The 18,817-nt window shown below is 46.6% G+C and overlaps 1 protein-coding gene across 3 annotated transcripts in view; it reads right to left on the bottom strand.

Moving 5' to 3' along the window:
* Positions 1-18,817, bottom strand: part of nhsl2 (NHS-like 2) — a 350,353-nt gene that overhangs the window by 95,023 nt on the left and 236,513 nt on the right. Inside the window, exon 1 of one of the 3 annotated variants that reach the window (XM_078547028.1) lies at positions 4,898-5,098. The exons of the other annotated variants lie outside the window; for them this stretch is intronic. Within the exon in view, the coding sequence (XP_078403154.1) occupies positions 4,898-4,943 (46 nt within the window). The 5' untranslated portion in view covers positions 4,944-5,098. Of the gene's footprint in view, positions 1-4,897; positions 5,099-18,817 lie in introns of those variants that run through there. 3 annotated transcript variants of the gene reach the window in all.

Below are 18,817 nucleotides of genomic sequence, written 5' to 3'. Positions count from 1 at the left end.
ACCCTCCGATGAGGACGACGTCAAGGGGCGTGATGATGATGAGATCCTCGAAGGCGAGGATGCTGGCGATGTGGCCTTGGCACTGGCCAGATGAGGCAGGTGCGCTCGGGAGGCTCTCGTAGCTGCAAGATTCATGCAGGATGATGACAAGATGCAGTGAGGACAGTCCTGACATCCTCATCTTGTATCTGTGAATGTTTGACTCCTGTGTGGCTGATGGCAGCACACATACCCTCAGTGCTCAGGCTCATGTCATGGAGACGCAGTGGAGGCCCTAATAGTCGCTAGATTCCAGGAGGATGATGACGACATAGAGTGAGGACACTCTGTAGATGTTCACATTGTCTCTGTGAATGTCTGACTCGGGCAGCTCGCTTGTACTCTGTAGTCAGGGTCATAGCATGGAAACGCAGCCATGAAGCTTTAAATGCACCTGATCCTTTGTCAGCACCTGACCCCTTCAGGAGCACAGTGCCACCAGTCACAGGTGCTGAAGAGATAGGGGGGTCAGCCACACCTCAAAGCTGCTGAGAGCACACACAGAGAATGTCGGAACTCTGACGCCTGCCCATGACATTCTGGCAGCGATAAGAAGCACCATCGAGGTGCAGACATCAGTGATGTGTCCAGTGAGCGTGAAGCCGGACCATCACTTTGGTCTGAAGGTTACACACTGAACATGGAAGAGGCCCTGGACTGAGATGCCTGCCTTTATCTTGTGCAGGAACCAAGGTTTGACATCTGAGTGACACGAACACTGCTTATCAGAATGAGGAACCATAGGCAGGGAGACATTCTTGGGAGTTTATTTACAATAGTAAACATTAAGTACAAATGATTAACACCCATGCCCAGGCTGTGCAGCTATATCTTCTTAACATTCCTAGCCCTGCCACTATGTCTTGGTGCTCCCTGGTCAGTGGATGTAGAGGCAGCCTGCTAATTGCTATGCCTTGTCTGTGATGACCTTGACAGGCGTCCTCTGAGGGCCAAGACCTGGAGTGCCTTGGCCTGCTTTCAGAGTCCAGCTGTGTGGCAGTGGCACCCTCCTCAGCCTGTGGAGCTGGAGCTGCTGGGCTCACAGGAGGAAGGGATTCAGTTGGCCTGGACACTCCTGGACGGATGGCCCCAGAATGTGCACTTGCTGATCCTCCTCCCTATGGGTGCCCGAGGGTCCCTGGCTGACTCCTTGAGGAGAAGGAGAAGCTGGAATGCGATCGAGCTGCCCTGTATCTCTCTCGCATTGACAATGTTGGAGGCCAACTATGGCATCAGCGATGGAGTTCAGCCCGTGCAGCAGTACAGGACTGATGTCCTGGACTAAAGTCTCCATGGCAGCTGCCATCCTACCAGTGTTGACCTCGGTGCATTGAAGGCAGACGGACTCCTCCATTGTGCCTTGCAATCTGAAGAGCGCAGCTGTCATCCCTTCCTGATGTTCCTGAAGTTGCCTTTGTAGCTCCAGCAACTGAGGTCTGACCGAATCCAGAGATTCCTCATCTGACTCGGACTCAGCAGATTTCTGGTCTCCAGCAGTGCTCCAAGTGCCGGAAACCTGAGAAGACCCTGCCGCCTGCTGTGGATCAGACAGTGTGATGTGCTCACCAGGCTGTGACCCTGAAGCTACTCTACAACTAGGTTCCACCAAGGTGTGTGTCTCTGCGCTGATGGAGGGTGTGGGTGAGCACTGTGATAGGCCTTCAATGAGGGTGTCATCAGATTCTTCTTTTGCCGTGCCTTCGGGGCTTGAGTTGGGGACCTGGCTCGTGGACTCTCTCGGCTACTTCCCAGATGTGCCTGCGAAAGCAAGGAGGGATAATCAGTGCATGGCAGGGGACTGCGGAACAGGGGAACTCACTCACAGCATTGTTGTCTGATGGATGTTGCATTGCTGGATCCTCACTTGGTTGAGCACCGCTGACCTCACCATCAGCACAGGAACGGTCCAGCTGAATAATTCTATTTTCAAAGTCTGTGAGGACCTTGAAGCCAGGCATTCCTCCATCAGTCTACGACCTCTCCCTTTTGTTGTGTGCCACCTTGTCCTGCATGAATAGAGATAGACAGAGTGTAGGCAGGATGCCAGATGATAAAGATGCCTGGCTTATGTGTGTGGTGAGTGGTGAAATGGATGGGATGAGGACACGATGTGCAGGCCAGATGAAGGTGTGTGTGAGAGAGTGAATGATGATGTCCCTTGAATTGGCAGCAAGTGAGATCCCTGTGGATGTGTAATGGGTTTGTGAGTGTGTGAGTGGAGAGTGATGAGAAGAGTGACTTACCCTGGTGGAACATCATTCATCCTCTTTTGGCACTGGGTGGCTGTCCTCTTTTGCAGGGCACTGGCACTAACCACTGCTGCCATCACCTCCCATGCTGGGCTGGTGACCTTGCTTGCTGGTCTTCACCCAGAGTGGGAGTAGAGGACTTCATGACGGGCTTCGTGTATCCAGTAGGCACCCGAGGGAGGTGTTGCTAAATTTGGGGGCAACAGGTTTCCTCCCTTTGACAGCCATGACTTTGCAGCAGCTTCCGATCCCTTAGAGAGAGCTAGCTCTGTGCAGGGGCGCCCTTTAAATATGGCGCCCGGGTTACTGAAGGCCTGAGGTGATGATGGGGCGGGAAAATCAGAGTCCATCCCACCAGCAATCCGGCATGTTTCCTGGGAATTCATTATTAATAAGGTGGGACATGCCAGGAATGGGGCAATACAGCTCGAAAACCCATCATTCCAGCCGGCGGTTAAAATGTCCTTTTCCCCACCTGTTACCGCACTTTGTACAAACCTGAGACAATTCCGCCCTTGAATTTCTATCACATCTTTACACCAAGGACTTCCTGAAATACCTTACAGTCAATGAAGGCCTCCACTGATGTCACTGGTGTGACAGATCAACTATACAGGCAGTAAGACCCTATCCTTAGTCTGTGATGAATTAGTTGACCTCAGGCAGCAGATAATGTGCCACAACTGGCCTCAACACCCCTGAGTAGGGAATGGGAAATGATGCTGCTCACTATTTAGTGACTGCTGCAGGCACAGCATGTGTGTGCGTATCAGCTGAGGGCCGACTGAGCTTGGTGATGATGCCCACAGTGAACTGGACCTACTGCTCATGAAAAAATAACCAAGGTGGCGGCAACGCTCTCACAAGAGAAGGAGGATATGGAAGAAAATGAATGAAGAGAAGCAAATACCAAACTAACTCTTTGTCTGCTTCATCCCTCATATGGAGGTGCTAACACATGCTGGGGTAATGTTCCACAATGCAGTCATCCTTCAGTGCCTCAGTGACTATTCTTTTATAGAAGCCTAGGTCATGAGTGTTCATAGACTGTTCAACTGCATCACCACCAAACGTGATCATATTCTCATGACAAAAAGTGCTAGGAAAACTCAGCAGGTCTGACAGCATCTATGGAGAGAAAGACAGAGTTAACGTTTCAAGTCCGTATGACTCTCCTTCATCTGAAGAAGAATCATACCGTCTCGAAATGTTAGCTCTGTCTTTCTCTCCACAGACACTGTCGGATCTGCTCAGTTTTTCCAGCACTTCTTGTTTTTATTTCAGATTTCCAGCATCCGCAATATTTTGCCTTTATCATAGTTATCATATTCTCACCTGATTTTAACATTGCAGATTTTACAGTGTGGGTTACTGGAAACTAATGAGGAGAGAGTTCCCTTTCCCTTCTTAGCCCAGAAACACCAAAGCTACTTCAGTTAGCTCAGTGCCAGGAAGGGAACAAACCAGGAAGGCTCTGCATCTGAAATGCTCATTCTCATTGGGCAGTGCAGTTATCCACAGGACCAATGCGGTAGCAACTTTAATGTCCTTCCATAAACATTCTGCTGTGTTGCTCTCCAAGGATCAGTTTAACTTACAAACCCAGAAAAAGTGCAGCCTTAGAGAAACTGATCATTTCAAATTGTTTCTTTTTTATTAAACTGATCAGCAAAATATGAAATAATTAAACTGGCAAGGAGCTGAAAGTTTCCCTTAATTGAATCACATTTTGGGTTCTGCAATCACAGGTTTACACCCTCCCCACCACTACATCATGGTTATCTTACATTGTATGTTATCTACTCATGGCCATACATTCCTTATTCCTGGATTTAATTTGGAAAACTTTTAAATTAGCATAATAGTATTCAAGGTAATTACAAATTGTATTATTGTGGATTATAAGTCACTATGTGGCCACATTGGGAGTAATTTTGACTTTGTGTTATAGTGTTATCGTGATAGTGAACAATCAGCCTGTTTTACATCTCCAGTTGAAGTCCATAAAAATAGAAATGGGGAGAGGTGTTACTTTGCTGCAGATTTTCTATCATCCATTTTACATTATTGCACAAAGTCAAAATTTATCTAATTTACTATGAATAGAATCAGACTGCAGAATGAAATTCCAAGAGGAAACTGAAAAACATAGGATTCCTCTTCCCCCTGAGAGAGAGAGATTACTAAAGGATGTATGTACTCTTTGATACTGAGCAGATAGAGTGCAATTCATAGATTCTGCCTGATTTCTTATAACTACACTATTTGATTGGAAAAGATTGGCACTAGTAGGAAAGGGCTACTTCAGTTTCATAATCCAGTCTTAATTACTATTGCATCCTGTAGTATGTCTCAAGAGCTGATCTTACAAATTGAAAGGAGAATTAGGCAATAGGTATACAGAAAATGCACAGAATACAGCATGAAGGCATTAAGACTCTTCATGCACTGAATTTAAATACAGTCATTAAACATTATGCCATCTCAGAGCCTGTCATAATAACGAATGATAGATTTAATCACAAGATAAATTTAGTATTTTTATGTTAAAAACAAAATTCAGAATACAGCACTCATTTAGACTCTCACACATAGGTCAGTGATCCTACCTCCCATATTGCGAGAAATGATAAAGGTGTTCGATATATACTCCATCTTCTCTGTCTAAATGCTCCACAGCATAGCACCCGAGCCACCAGCATGTAAGAAACGTGGTTAACACAACATTGTGCAACAGCAATCTAAAAGATCCCATTAGCTCACTCACAAAAATAAAACAAGACTAAACGGCAACTTCCCTTCAAATCTGTAGACTCGGGAACAGAGGAAGTGAGCAGGAACTCTCTGTTTTGCTAAACTCACATCAACCCATTGTCATAACTCAGTACCCCTTCCTTCCCGCTTATAATGTGCCTTCCTTCTTGAGGTTTTGCTGGGAGATATAACATGTTTTTACAATGACCCAGGCTGGGGCCAAGCTGTGTGAGATCTGCAGACCTTGTGAAGCCATGCCTTTCCTATTAGACAAGCTGAAAAGGCGCCCTCCCCCCTCTATTCTCAAGCAAAGAATTATCAGCTCCAGAAGCTTAAAGCAAACCTGGAACAGACAGCTGGCACTAAATACGTTGCTTCTACTGATGATACACGTTGTACAATATAAACTTCTGCTTAATGTTTTACGTGCAGGCACAATTGTAATCAGGTTTTACCAACTTTCACTGATAAATTTCCCGATTCTTGGGTGGTAATGAATTGATAAAAAAAAGTTGCTTTCCTTCCAAACTTGAAGGAAATTATTTCCATGGATTTTTTAGCCAAAAATCAGGAAGTGTGCACATTACATCTATGATGTAAGGACATACTTTGAAGAGCTCTTATAGTGACCATTGCTGTTATCAACACAATGGATATACTGCCTATAGTGATCACAACATACTGTTTATCGCACACATTACAAAACTGAATTTCACCATCAACTATTTTATATCTTAATCAGACTTTGAAAATATTTGAGCTTCATACTATCATGTATCACAGAATCACACAATTGTTAGTTGTAGAAGAAGGCCATTTGGCCCATCGTGTCTGCACTGGCATGATGATGTGATACTTTAGACATAAACTGAAGCTACCATCATTTTGTGATACACAGACCATTCATTAATACCATGGAATGTTGTTTACTGCTATTGACAGTTTTTTGTAATCATGGAAACCTACATTACTCAAGGGCATTCAACATTTAGGAAAGATTGGCAAAAAGGAAAAGGAGGTGGGGTAGCGCTGTTAATAAAAGAGAAGATCAGTTCATTAGTGACAGAAGATCTTAGCTCAGAAGATCAAGATGTAGAATCAGGGTGGAGTTAAAAAACAGCAAAGTGCAGTAAACCCAAATGGCAGCTTTCAATTATTTATGCGGTTGATATAAACTACTTTCATGGGCCTTAGTGACAGCTTCAAAAGTAGGAACATAGGATTATAGAAAATAAGAGCAGGAGTAGGCCGTTCAGGAGCCTGCTCTGCCAATCAACTAGATCATGGCTGATCTTCTATCTCAACACCATTTTCCCCGCACTATCCCAATATCCCATGATGTCTTTACTATCCAGAAACCTATCAATCTCTGTCTTGAATATACTCAATGACTGAGCCTCCACAGCTCTTTGAGGTAGAGAATTCCAAAGATTTACCACCATCTGAGTGAAGATATTCCTTCTCAGCTCAGTCCTAAAAGGCCTACCTCTTATTCTGGGATTGTGTCCTCTTGTTCTACATGCCCCAGCCAGGGTAAACATCCTTCCTACATGTCGAGCCCCGTTTCAATGAGATCACCTCTCATTCTTCTAAACTCTGGAGAATATAGGTTCAGTCTCCTTGATCTCTTTGCATAGAACAACCCCACCATCCCAGGAATCAGTCTGGTGAACCTTCGTTGCTCCCTCTATGTCAGGTATATTCTTCCTTAGGTAAGGAGACCAAAACTGTATGCAATACTCCAGGTGCGGTCTCACCAAGGCTTTATACAATTGCAGCCAGACATCTTTAATTGTGTACCCAAATCCTCTTGCAATAAAGGCCAACATACCACTTGCCTTCCTAATTGCTTGCTGCATCTGCATGTTAGCTTTCAGTGACTCATGAACAAGGACGCCCAGGTCCCTTTGCACATCAACACTTCCCAATCTCTCACCATTTAAAAAATACTCTGCATTTCTGTTTTTCCTACTAAAGTGGATAACTTGACATTTTTCCACAATATATTCCATCTGCCATGTACTTGCCCACTCACTTAGCCTGTCTAAATCCCTTTGAAGCCTCTTTGCAACCTCCGCACAACTCATATTCCCACCTAATTTTGTGTCATCAGCAAATTTGGAAATATTACATTTGGTCCCCACATCCACATCATTGATATAGATTATGAATAGCTGGGGCCCAAGCACCAGAAGCATCTGTGGACAGGGCCAGGATGCAAGCAGTTCCCTGAGCCTAAATCCCGGGATTCCAGGACCAGATAAGTTTTTAGGGTCTCAGGGCAGGGAGGAGAGGCCCGGGGGGTAGGGCAGTGGGGGGTGGGGGTGTTGGCGGAGAGGCCAGTGGGAGGGGGGTGGTGGAGATGGGCCAGGAGGACCTGCAGGGGCGAGTTATTTTGGCGGGGGCACCTAATGTTAAAAGTAGGCTGCTTCCTGCCCGAGGCCTGAATGAGATTACTTTTCGGGTTTCCCCCCCCAGCCCCAGAACCCCTCCCAACAGCGTGACAATTGAGATTGGGTGGGAAACAGCCCTTAAGTGGTCAATAATTGGCCACTGAAGGGCCTCAACTTGGGCAACAGTGGGCGGGCTGGTCTAGCACCTGTCACAGCGTAAGATTGCAGAGAAGTCGGGGTGAGCGAGAGACCAGTGGGAAGGTCATCCAAGGAACTTTACAGCCAACCCCCACCTACAAACCCGCTGGCAGGGGAGCATAAAATTCTGCCCTATATTTGTTGTAAACCATGTAAACGCTAGCCATTACCTGTCTACCGTCATACCTTTCAATGTATTTTCCCAATCTACCATAGCCAACTTTCATCTCATATCTTCATAGTTTCTTTTGTTCAGATTTAAGACCTTAGTTTTAGATTGAACTGCATCACTTTCATACTTCATGTAAAATCGGCTAAAAACATCAGTGGGAATTATTTGTAGGCCACCAAACAATAGTGGCATTTTAGGGCATTGTATAAGTCAGGAAATTAGAGGTGCATGTAACAAGGGTAATACAGTAATCATGGGAACTACCCAGTGGGTAAACCACATTAGCACTAATGTTGTGGAGGACGAATTCCTAGAATGTTTACAAGATGGTTTTCTAGAACAGTTTGTTGAGGAACCAACAAGGGAACAGGCTATTTGAAATTCAGTATTGTGCAGTGAGAAAGGGTTAACTAATAATCTTATTGTAAAGGAGCCTTTAGAGAAGAGATGATAATACGATAGAATTTTACATGGTATTGGGGTAGAAGATCAGCCATGATCTAATTGAATGGCAGAGCAGGCTCAAGGGACTGAATGGCCTATCCTGCTCTTATTTTCTACAATCCTTTGTTCCTACTTTTGAAACTATCACTAAGGCCCATAAAAGTGGTTTATATAAACTGTGTAAATAATTGAATTCTGTCATTTAATTTATTTGTGACTTGTTAGCCTTTTGTTTGTTTTCTTAAGGTTTAGTGATGGTCAAAATAAAAACTGATTTTCCTCATAGGTTTTTAAGCTCTAACTTTCCCCCAATTTTCTATCAATTTCGATATTTAAGATAAAGGGCTAGAAATTTGTTATGATCCATTTTCAGGCATGGGGGTTATGGTTTGGCTACTAATGGGGGGTTACAAACTTTGTGCTGCCTCAATTTATTTGTCTATTGTAGTATTGGTCTGAGCAGGGCCCAGCTTGTTGGCTGCCTAAGTGCTCAGAAGGGGACTAAGCAGCATGTACTTACAGGATGTGGTGCAGCCAGCCTGCATGTCTTAAAGGTACTCTGCCCTTCCTATAATGGAGCTGCACTCAGTGGAAGGAAGCTACCTGTCCAGGCACTGGCTGCAAGTAGGAGCACAATTGGAGCACCAAGGAAAAGAGAGGGTTTCTAGGTTCACAGATGTGATGCTAAAGGCCTTAGTGGTAAGGTCAACAGGATGAGAGGTAATGATTTCTTGGGGGCATTCCAGGAGGCCCTCAAGGATCATCCATGGAAGCGATTGGGAGCAGGTGGCCATGCAGGAAAGTCAACAAAAGGAGTCTAGCCCCCACAAACTGGCAGCAGTGCCAAAAGCTTTTGAGTGACCTCACATGGGTGGTCAAGGTCAGTGAATGCATCTTCCACTGGCATCTCCTACTCACCACTCCACCAACTTACTATGCTCAATTTACTGCACCCCTATGACTCACCCAGCATCAGTCTCTGGCACTCAGAACTTACATCCAATATCCAGATACTCCATCTCACCCTCACACACATTCCAATGATATCAGCCTCACACCCACCTCTCGTTATCTCCAATTACCTGCAGTAATTCAGCTGAGGCAGACACATCACCCAACACAGTGCAACAGAGATTTCTCCCTCACTTGCCAGGACAAGTTGGTCCATAATTGCATGAGCAGAGCAGAACCAATGGGGCCAAGGAGACCTGCATCTCCTGAGCCCAACAGAAGAGATGGTACTTTGCATCATTTCCCCCCTGTCCCATCCCCTTTCCCTCACCCCAACATGTTTCACACCACTTGGAAGAAGTACTCAGGGTAGCAAGGGTACAGGATGTACCCTGGTTAGGGGACTTCGATGTTAATCACAAAGGGTGGCTCGGTAGCACCACTACTGACCAAACTGGCTGTCTCCTGAAGGATATATTGCCACACTTGGCCTATAGTAGGTAGTGAGGGAACTGACAAGAGGGAAAAAATCTACCTGGCCTGGCTCTCATCGATCTACATGTAGCACTTGCATCTGTCCATGATGGTACTGGTGGGAGTGACCACCGCACAATCCTTGTGAAGACCAAGTCTCTTCACACTGAGGATACTCTCCAATATGTTGTGTGGCACTGCCACCATACTAAATGGGATAGATTCAGAACAGATCTAGTAAACAATACTGGGCATCCATGAAGCATTGTGGGCCATCAGCGGCAGCAGAATTGTATTCAACCCCAATCTGTAACCCCATAGCTTGGCATACTCTACCATTACCATCAAGCCAACGATCAGCTCTGGTTCAATGAAGACTGCAGGAGGGCATGCCAGGAGCAGTACCAGGCATACCTAAAAATTAGGTGCCAACCTGGTGAAGCTACAACACAGAACTACATACAGGCTACAGACAAAGCTAAATGGTCCCACATCCAACAGATCAGATTAAAGCTCTAAGCTCTGCAGTCCTGCCACATCCAGTTGTGAATAGTGGTGGACAGTTAAACAACTCACTGGAGGTGGAGGCTCCATGAATATCCCCATCCTGAATGATGGGGGAGCCATCACATCAGTGCAAAAGACAAGGCTGAAGCATTTGCACCCATCTCCAGCCGGAAGTGCCTAGTGGATGATCCATCTCGACCTCCTCCTGAGGGCCCCAGCATCACAGATGCCAGTCTTCAACTAATTCTATTCACTCAACTTGATACCAAGAAACAGCTGAAGGCACTGGACACAGAAAAGGCTTTGGGCCCTGACAACATCCCGGCAGTACTATTGAAGACTTGTGCTCCAGAGTTAGTCATGCCACCAGCCAAGCTGTTCCAGTATAGCTACATAGCTACAGCACTAATGTCTACCCAACAATGTGTAAAATTGCCCAGGTATGTCCTGTCCACAAAATGCAGGAACGATACAATCCGCCCAATTAAAGCTCAATCAGTATACACTCAATCATCAATTGATAGAAGAGGTCATTGACAAGGCTAGCAAGCAGCACTTACACAGTAATAACCTGCTCACTGATGCTCAGTTTGGGTTCCACCAGGGCCATTTGTCTCCTGACCTTATTAGTCCTTGGTCCAAACATAGACAAAAGAGCTGAACTCAAGAGAGGAGGTGAGAGTGACTGCCCTTGGCATCAAGGCAGCACTTGATCAACTGTGAGATCAAGGAGCCCTAGCAAAACTGAAGTGAATGGGAATCAGGGGAAAAACTCTCCACTAGTTGGAGTCATACCTAGCACAAATGTTGTGGTTTTTGGAGGTCAATCATCTCAGCCCCAGAGCATTGCTACAGGAGTTCATCAGGGCCTGGGGCCAACCATCTTCAGCTGCTTCATCAACCACCTTCCCTCTATCATATGGTCTCCACGTTTAAGAAAGGGTATATTTGCTTTGGAGGCAATACAGCGAAGGTTCACTAAATTGGTACTTGGGATGATGGACTGTCCTATGATGAGAGGCTGAGTAAATTGGGCTTATATTCTCTGGAGTTTAGAAGAATGAGAGGTGATCTCTTGAAACGTACAAAATTCTGAAGGGGCTTGAAAGGGTGCACACTGTGAGATTGCTTCTGCTGGTCGGGGAATCTAAAACGCAGGGGGCACAGTCTCAGGATAAGGTGCTGATCATTTAGGACTGAGATGGGAGAAATTAAAGGGTTGTGAATCTTTGGAATTCTCTACTCCAGAGGGCTGTGGAAGTTCCATCGTTGAATACATTAAAGGCTGGGATGGACAGATTTTTCGTCTCTCATGGAATTAAGGGATATGTGGAGCAGGCGGGAAAATGGAGTTGAAGCCCAAGATCAGCCTTGATTGTACTGAATGGTGGAGGAGGCACCAGGACCATGTGGTCTATTACTGCTCCTATTTCTTGTGTTCTTGTGTTCGTATAAGGTCAGAAATGGGAATATTCACTGATCAGTGCACAATATTCACGAATCCTGAGATACTGAAGCAGTCCATGTCCATATGCAGCAAGACAAGAGCGCAGTGCACAAAGGTGAGACTTTCAGGTTGTGGAACCATTCTAGTGTAGCCTCTTCACTGATGTGAGCCTTGAACCTGGAGTCCCCATTGATCATTGAAAGATAGTGGCTCCGTGATGCTGATCTCCATTGTCCCACCAGGGCATGCGCAGCAACAGTGTGATGCTTTTAACTAATGATATGTTCTTCTTCTCCCTTTTAGGTTCGCCAGCAGGCGTCCGATCTGCAGGCCCCAAAGGGCCACCCCTGACGCCTGAGGACCACCGAGGCATCATTTTCACCTGCGTCACACCCGCTCTCGGAAGCAGGCACCAGCACAGATACCAGCACTTCAGTGGGCATTATATCGGAGGCTAGTATCTCGGTACACATTGGTGAGGGTACTTCACAGTCGCCTGAGGTGCAGGCAGAGGCAGAGAGTGCCCAGGGCGACGGCAGTCAGAGGGCTGCTGGGGACCAGGACAATGCTCAATTGAAGGCTGATGATGAGCCTCTGGCGTCGTCCATTTGGCAGCAGATGCTGGATGCCCAGCGAGATGTGCGGGAGGATCTGGCAGAGATCCATGAGGGTCTACCTGCCATGGTTTCCGTGATGGAGGAGTCCATGTGGAGCACTGTGTTGACCGTCATGGGCAAGCTCACTGATTCCTCCATTGAGAGACTGGCGAATCTCATAGAGAGGCAGAATGAGGGGTCCCTGGGGTTGCGTTCGGACTTGCAAGCTCCCACACAAGCACTGACCTCAGGTGATCTGTGTCAGTGTGGGAGATGGATGAGGCACCCAATATCCCAGCTAGGTGCCCATCCATCAATGGTGTGCAGGGAGGTCCAGAGCAAGCTCATGTTGGTGCACAAACTGCCTGTTGTCTCTGTGGGCGCCTCTCAGGGTGCTCTGGATGACGGTAGCAGTCCCTCTGCCAGTGACCATCGCATCTGATGAGGCTGCAGCGACTGGGGCGATACCAGCTGTGGCACTGGCCACTCCCTCCCAGGTGGGGCCAGCACGGGCTCCACTGGCCAGAGGATGACCACCAAGGTCATCAAGACCAACAAGACAGCAGAGTCAGCAGGCTGTCTCCAAAGCCGGTGCCAGCGAGGAGGGAGCATCTAGATGTAGCACTTGCAAATGTAAGTTAAAGGCACCATAAGCACAAGATGGACAGGTCATAGGTGATTTTATGTTCATTTCTGTTTACTTTACCTATACTGGTCTGGGATTGCAAACCAGAAACATTTGTGTAAATACTTTTGAACTGCCACAAGGAGATAAATTTTGTTTTTGTCGTCATGGCCTGAGTATACTTCACCTTTTTATTTTATTGGTGCACGATACACCAGTATGTAATGCTGGACGTAAGTGGCTCTGAACTTTATTGCAAAGGCACTGAGTGTTCTGTTTTCAAATGAAAGGGTCCTTTCTGACATCCGGGATGGAGGCGGCAGCCCTGGCATGAGGCCGAAGCTGATCTTTGGTAGCCTAGCTGAAGGAGCATTGGATCAAAGCGTCCCTGATGTCCCTGCCTCCCTGGAGGTGACCGAGGTCCGGCTCCATGCCCTCAGCGTTCTCCTCACTGTGCTCCTCTTCTGACTCACTACTGGATTCATCCTCTGTGGCCTGTGCAGCTGCGTCAACATCATCTTCCTCCAGTAGGTCCCGCCTTGCCAGTACCAGATTATTGAGAGTGCAACATGCAACCATGATCAGTGACACCTGCTCTGGGGGATATTGCAGTGCTCCCCCTGAACGGTCCAAGCATTGGAAGCACATCTTGAGAAGACCTATGGTCCTCTCTACCACAGGCTTGTGGAGGCATGGCTCGTATTGTAATGCTTCTCTGCCTCTGTTCTTGGGTGATGGAGCGGCGTCTTGAACCAACTCTTCAATGGATAGTCCTTGTCACCCAGCAGCCATCCATCCAGTTGGGCTGGAGCACTGAAGCGCCCCGGCACCTGGAAGCGTCTGAGAATGTAAATGTCATGGGAGCTGCCGGGATACCTTGCACAGACTTGCAGGATCTGCATCCAGTGGTCATACACTATCTGCACGTTCATGGAATGGAATCCCTTCCTGTTGACGAAGGCACCCGGCTGACCCACTGGCCCCCTGATGGCCACATGTGTGCAGTCGATGGCATCCTGGACACGGGGTAACCCAGCAATCGCTGCAAAGCCTCTGGCTCACTCAACCTCATCCATATGGTAAGGAATAAAGGTCAGTACCTGCTTGAACATAGCTTCTGTCACCTGCTTGACTCAATTATGGACAGCTGATTGGGAGACTGCACACAGATCCCCCACTGACACCTGGAAAGAGCCAGAGTCGTAGAAGTTGAGGGACATCGTGACCTTCAGAGCCACTAGCATGGGGTGTCCACCCACACAGTCGGAGCTGATCTCGGGCCCAATCATCTGGCAAATGGAGGCCACGGTCTCCCTTGAGAGGCTGTGTCTCCTTCGTCATTACACCTCAGACATATTGAGGTAGCTGCATCGCCGCCTGTAAACCCTGGCAGCAGGATAGTGAAGTCTTCTGCAGCCTCTTCCGCCTTGTACTTCCCGCTGGCCCTGTGCCCCTCGTGCCTGCGCCTCTCCTCCCACAGGTCGCTCCCCTGGAAGCTGCATTGGGACACTTGGTCTCCTCCTGCATCGGCCCCTCTCTTCCTCCTCAGAGGAGGGGCCTCCAGCGGAGACTACAATCCTCATTACCAGGGTAAGGGAATGCTGTCTGATACCTGGAAGTCTCCACATGGTCTGAATCCTCTGGGGTCCTGGCAGACAGCAATGAGTCCTGAAATGAAGCCTAGAAATACTAAGAATGAAGCCCCAAACAGAGATGAAGCTGCCAAGTACCAATAAGTAACCAGCAGCAAACTATCTCCAAAACTCCTCACTACTCACACTGGCAATGCTGCTGACCTTTTTTATCCCGCTCTTGGATGAGGTTTATGAAAATGTCGGCTGCCCGCCTGCCTGTTATGTCTGTGCGCCAAGTAGAAAATCGCCCGGGCAAGGAAAAATAACAGCCAATTAGACTGTTAAGGGCCTTAAGCGGCCTGTTAATTAATGGCAGGCGCTGCCTGGCACATGCACGTACCCGCCAAGCGAAATATCGCGTCAGTGCACGATGACGCTGGGACACTCGCCCGACGTCATCGTGTGCTATTTTACTCCCGATTGGGTCGGGCGCGCACCCGATCGCGGGATGAAAAATTTTGCCCATGCAAACACAAATAAACAAACACACTTATAAACACAGGCACAAACACTCAAACATACACACGCACACACATACACAAATACACGCACAGACAAGCACAAAGACCCACATACAAACACATATATATAAACACCCAAACACAAACACACACATACATATACTGTAGGGGACCTGGTGTCCCTGGTGCAGGACCAAGGCCAAACATGATGTAATGCAGAGGGTGGTTTAATACTCAGTATCTTGGATATAATTTTGTCTATTTTCATACTAAACGGCATGGCTACATAAAGATTTGAATCAATCATTTATTTATTGGTTATCAGACTGAATGCTTTTTTCCAAAGAAATCATATTCTCTTCAATAATTACATCGAGACGAGTATCACTAAGCAGAATGAGCATGGGGTCGGCTCTGACACCGATTCAATCCTTATCGGAGAATGTCAGCAGATACCAAGCAACAAGCTGCAGTCAGAAATCACACATGGCTGCCTGCTGTTATTTTCGCTATCAATCAGAATAAATTAACACTGTAATCCTCTCCGATCTTTTAATCCACATGAGAATCACAGTCCACACTAGCCCTCTGCTTTTCCGTTAAAAGCACCCTGACAAAGATGTCTGTTACCTGCATTATACAAACAGTGCAGCAATTTATTTCTCTCACCGCTAGCCTATGGGGAATCTCGGCATGATACAACAAAACAATACCTTTGTTTTTTTTCTTTCTCTGCCCCGGTTGCTCTTTTTCATAGGTGTTGCCCATCATCCCCTATTACCATGGTGCAGCTCATCCCTTTCCACTTCCCTGTTGCCTGGATTGTTTGGATGATTGCCAGCAGCAAAATGCTGGCCCCAGCACAGCCTGAACAGGGTGCATCATTACAGACAGCTCCTATGGGAAATGGGCCCTACTTACCACAGGAACAAAGGGGAGGGAGGGAGGGAGGCACCGTTCGAACTCCTTCCTGATAGTGTTCCTCAGTGAAGAGAAGAAAAATATTGTGACAGCCGTGTTTAATTTCCTCTGCTTTATTGTCAAAGGCTTCTACATTTTTGCAAGTTTAAAGAATTGATATGTGTTTTAAACATATAACACTGACACTCCCAAATGCCATTTACAGATAGCCAGAAATGCTTACCTTGATGGATCAGCTGGTTACAGCAATGACTAATTGTGAATATGAACCAGGAAGGACCCAGAACTGCCCCCAGAGCTGTGCTCAGTTAAATTGTCCCAACTGATAAAAAAGACATTGCAATTGGCTTTGGAACCCAGTGTTAGGGAGCTGAAGTTGACACTCCAGATCACCATCCAGTGACCACTGCTGGAAGTGTATATATGTACATGAAATGAAGGCTATTAACATGATACATATCCTATTTCTGCCTCTCTTCAGCACGAAGTGGGTAGCAGCAGGATGAAAATAGTGATAAAGGAGATCTAACATCCAAAGCCAGCCTAATGCAATGTTTAAGTAGACCTTGATTTGTGTGGCTAGTGCTCCTGGCAATAACAGGTAGAACGCTCATATTTTTTTCAGTTGGGGTCTTTGGATATTGGCATACCAATACCATTTGAAGTCAATCCACTGATTCTTAAAGCTGCCAATTATTCAGGGGTGGTACAGTGCGCAAGAAGGAGGTTTGGTAAGTTGCTGCAGTGCAACCATCAGCGAACATCCCTACTCCTGACCTTATGATGAAGGAAAGGTCATTGGTCAAGCTGCTGAAGATGGTTGGCCTAGGACACTACTCTGAGGAACTCTGCTGCCACTGTTCGTTGGTGGTGGAGGGAATGAATATTTTAGTTGGTGGATGGAGTGCCCATCAAGCAGGCTGCTTTAGTCTTGATTGTGTCGAGCTTCCTGAATGTTGTTGGAGCTGTACTCATCTAGGCGAGTGGAGAATATTCCATCACACTCCTGACTTGTGCCTTGTAGATGGTGGACAGGCTTTGGGGGGTCAGGAGATGAGTTACCTGTCACAGAATTCCCACAGGTGACCTGCTATTGTAGCCACAGTATTTATGTCACATGTCTAGTTACGTTTCTGGTCAACGGTAACCTCCCAAATTGTTAATGATGATGGATTCAGTGATGGTAATACCATTGATCATCGAGGGGAAATGGTTAGATTCTCTCTTGTTGGAGATGGTCATTGCCTTACTTGTGTGGTGTGAATGTTACTTGCTGCTTTTCATCCCAAGCCTAAATGTTTTCCAGGCCTTGCTACATATTGACATGACTGCTTCAGTATCTGAGGAGCTGAAAATGGTGAACACTGTGCAACCATCAGCGAACATCCCTACTCCTGACCTTATGATGGAGGAAAGGTCATTGGTCAAGCTGCTGAAGATGGTTGGCCTAGGACACAGCTCTGAGGAACTCCTGTAGTGATGTCATGGGGCTGAGATGATTGGCCTTTTTTAAAATTCATTTCTGGGGTGTGGGCATTGCTGGTGATGCCAACATTTATTACCCATCACTAATTGAATCTGACTCCTTCTCAGAGGAAACAATATCTACCGCTGAGAGGGTGATGTTAAGTATCTCTCAAGAGCGTCAAAACACCTGGGACACCTTGATAGAGACAACAGATCTTACAAAAAACAGCAAGAAGGCATGGTCTCTCATACGCAAACTTGGAGGCGATCCCAAGAAAGCTGCCCAACATCCAAATGTGTCTGCTAACCAAGTTGCATAGCAGTTGCTCCTAAATGGAAAAATCAACAAGAAACAACCAAGAGCACAACTAGATAGGAAGAAGTACAGCGATGACCCTGGCTTCACTGGACCATTCACCATGGAAGAGTTGGAAACTGGTATATCTAGTCTAAAACACGGGAAAGCAAATGGTCTTGACAACATAGCAATGGAGCAGATAAAGCATTTTGGACAGCAAGCAAAGAAATGGTTGCTACAATTGTTCAACCACTGCCTGGCAACACACAAGCTACCTAATATTTGGTAGAAGGCACATGTAATAGCACTATTAAAGCCCGGAAAAGATCCCTCAGATCCTAAGAGTTTTCGGCCAATTTCACCGCTTTGCCACACCAATAAGCTGTTTGAACGCCTGATACTCAATAGGATAGCACCAACTGTGGTTGAGAAGATCATTCCAGAGCAAGCAGGTTTCCGCCCCGGCAAATCAACAACAAGCCAACTGCTCAACCTCACACAACACATCGAAGATGGTTTTGAGCAAGGGATGGTAACAGGTGCTGTTTTTGTAGACCTGTCAGCAGCATCCGATACAGTGAACCATAGACGTCTCCTCTGCAAGATCCTAGAGATGACAAAAGATACTTAACAGAGCTGTTATAAAGCATGCCTAAGAATCGCCGGTTCTATGTTGAACTAGGTGGGAAGCGCAGCAGGTGGCGTACTCAGAAGAATGGTTTTCCTCAGGGAAGCATGCTTGCACTGCTGCTGTACAACATCTACACGAATGACCAACCTATAGACAGTGTCACATGCCGTTTTATATATGCTGATGACTTATGTGTCACTGTCCAAAGCACTGATTTTAACACCGTGGAGAAAACGCTTTCTGAGGCCTTGGAGGAACTAACATCCTACTATGAAGAAAACCACCTTCGCGCAAACCCACCAAAGACGCAAGTTTGTGCATTCCACCTCTGAAACCGTGAAGCCAAACGCCAGCTTAAAGTAACCTGGTGTGGAGCAACACTGACGCATTATGAGCACCCTATCTACTTAGGAGTCACCCTCAACAGATGCCTCACCTTCAAGAACCACATCGAAAAGACAAAGGCAAAAGTAAGCGCATGAAACAACATCCTGAATAAGCTCACTAACACAAAATGGGGAGCAAGCTCGAAAACATTGCGAACCAGTGCACTTGC

Source organism: Cetorhinus maximus, chromosome 8 (assembly GCF_964194155.1).
Source record: "Cetorhinus maximus chromosome 8, sCetMax3.hap1.1, whole genome shotgun sequence".
Taxonomy (NCBI): Eukaryota; Metazoa; Chordata; class Chondrichthyes; order Lamniformes; family Cetorhinidae; genus Cetorhinus; species Cetorhinus maximus.
The sequence above is the reverse complement of the archived record's forward strand: the minus strand, read 5'-3'. Positions and strand labels throughout refer to the sequence as shown.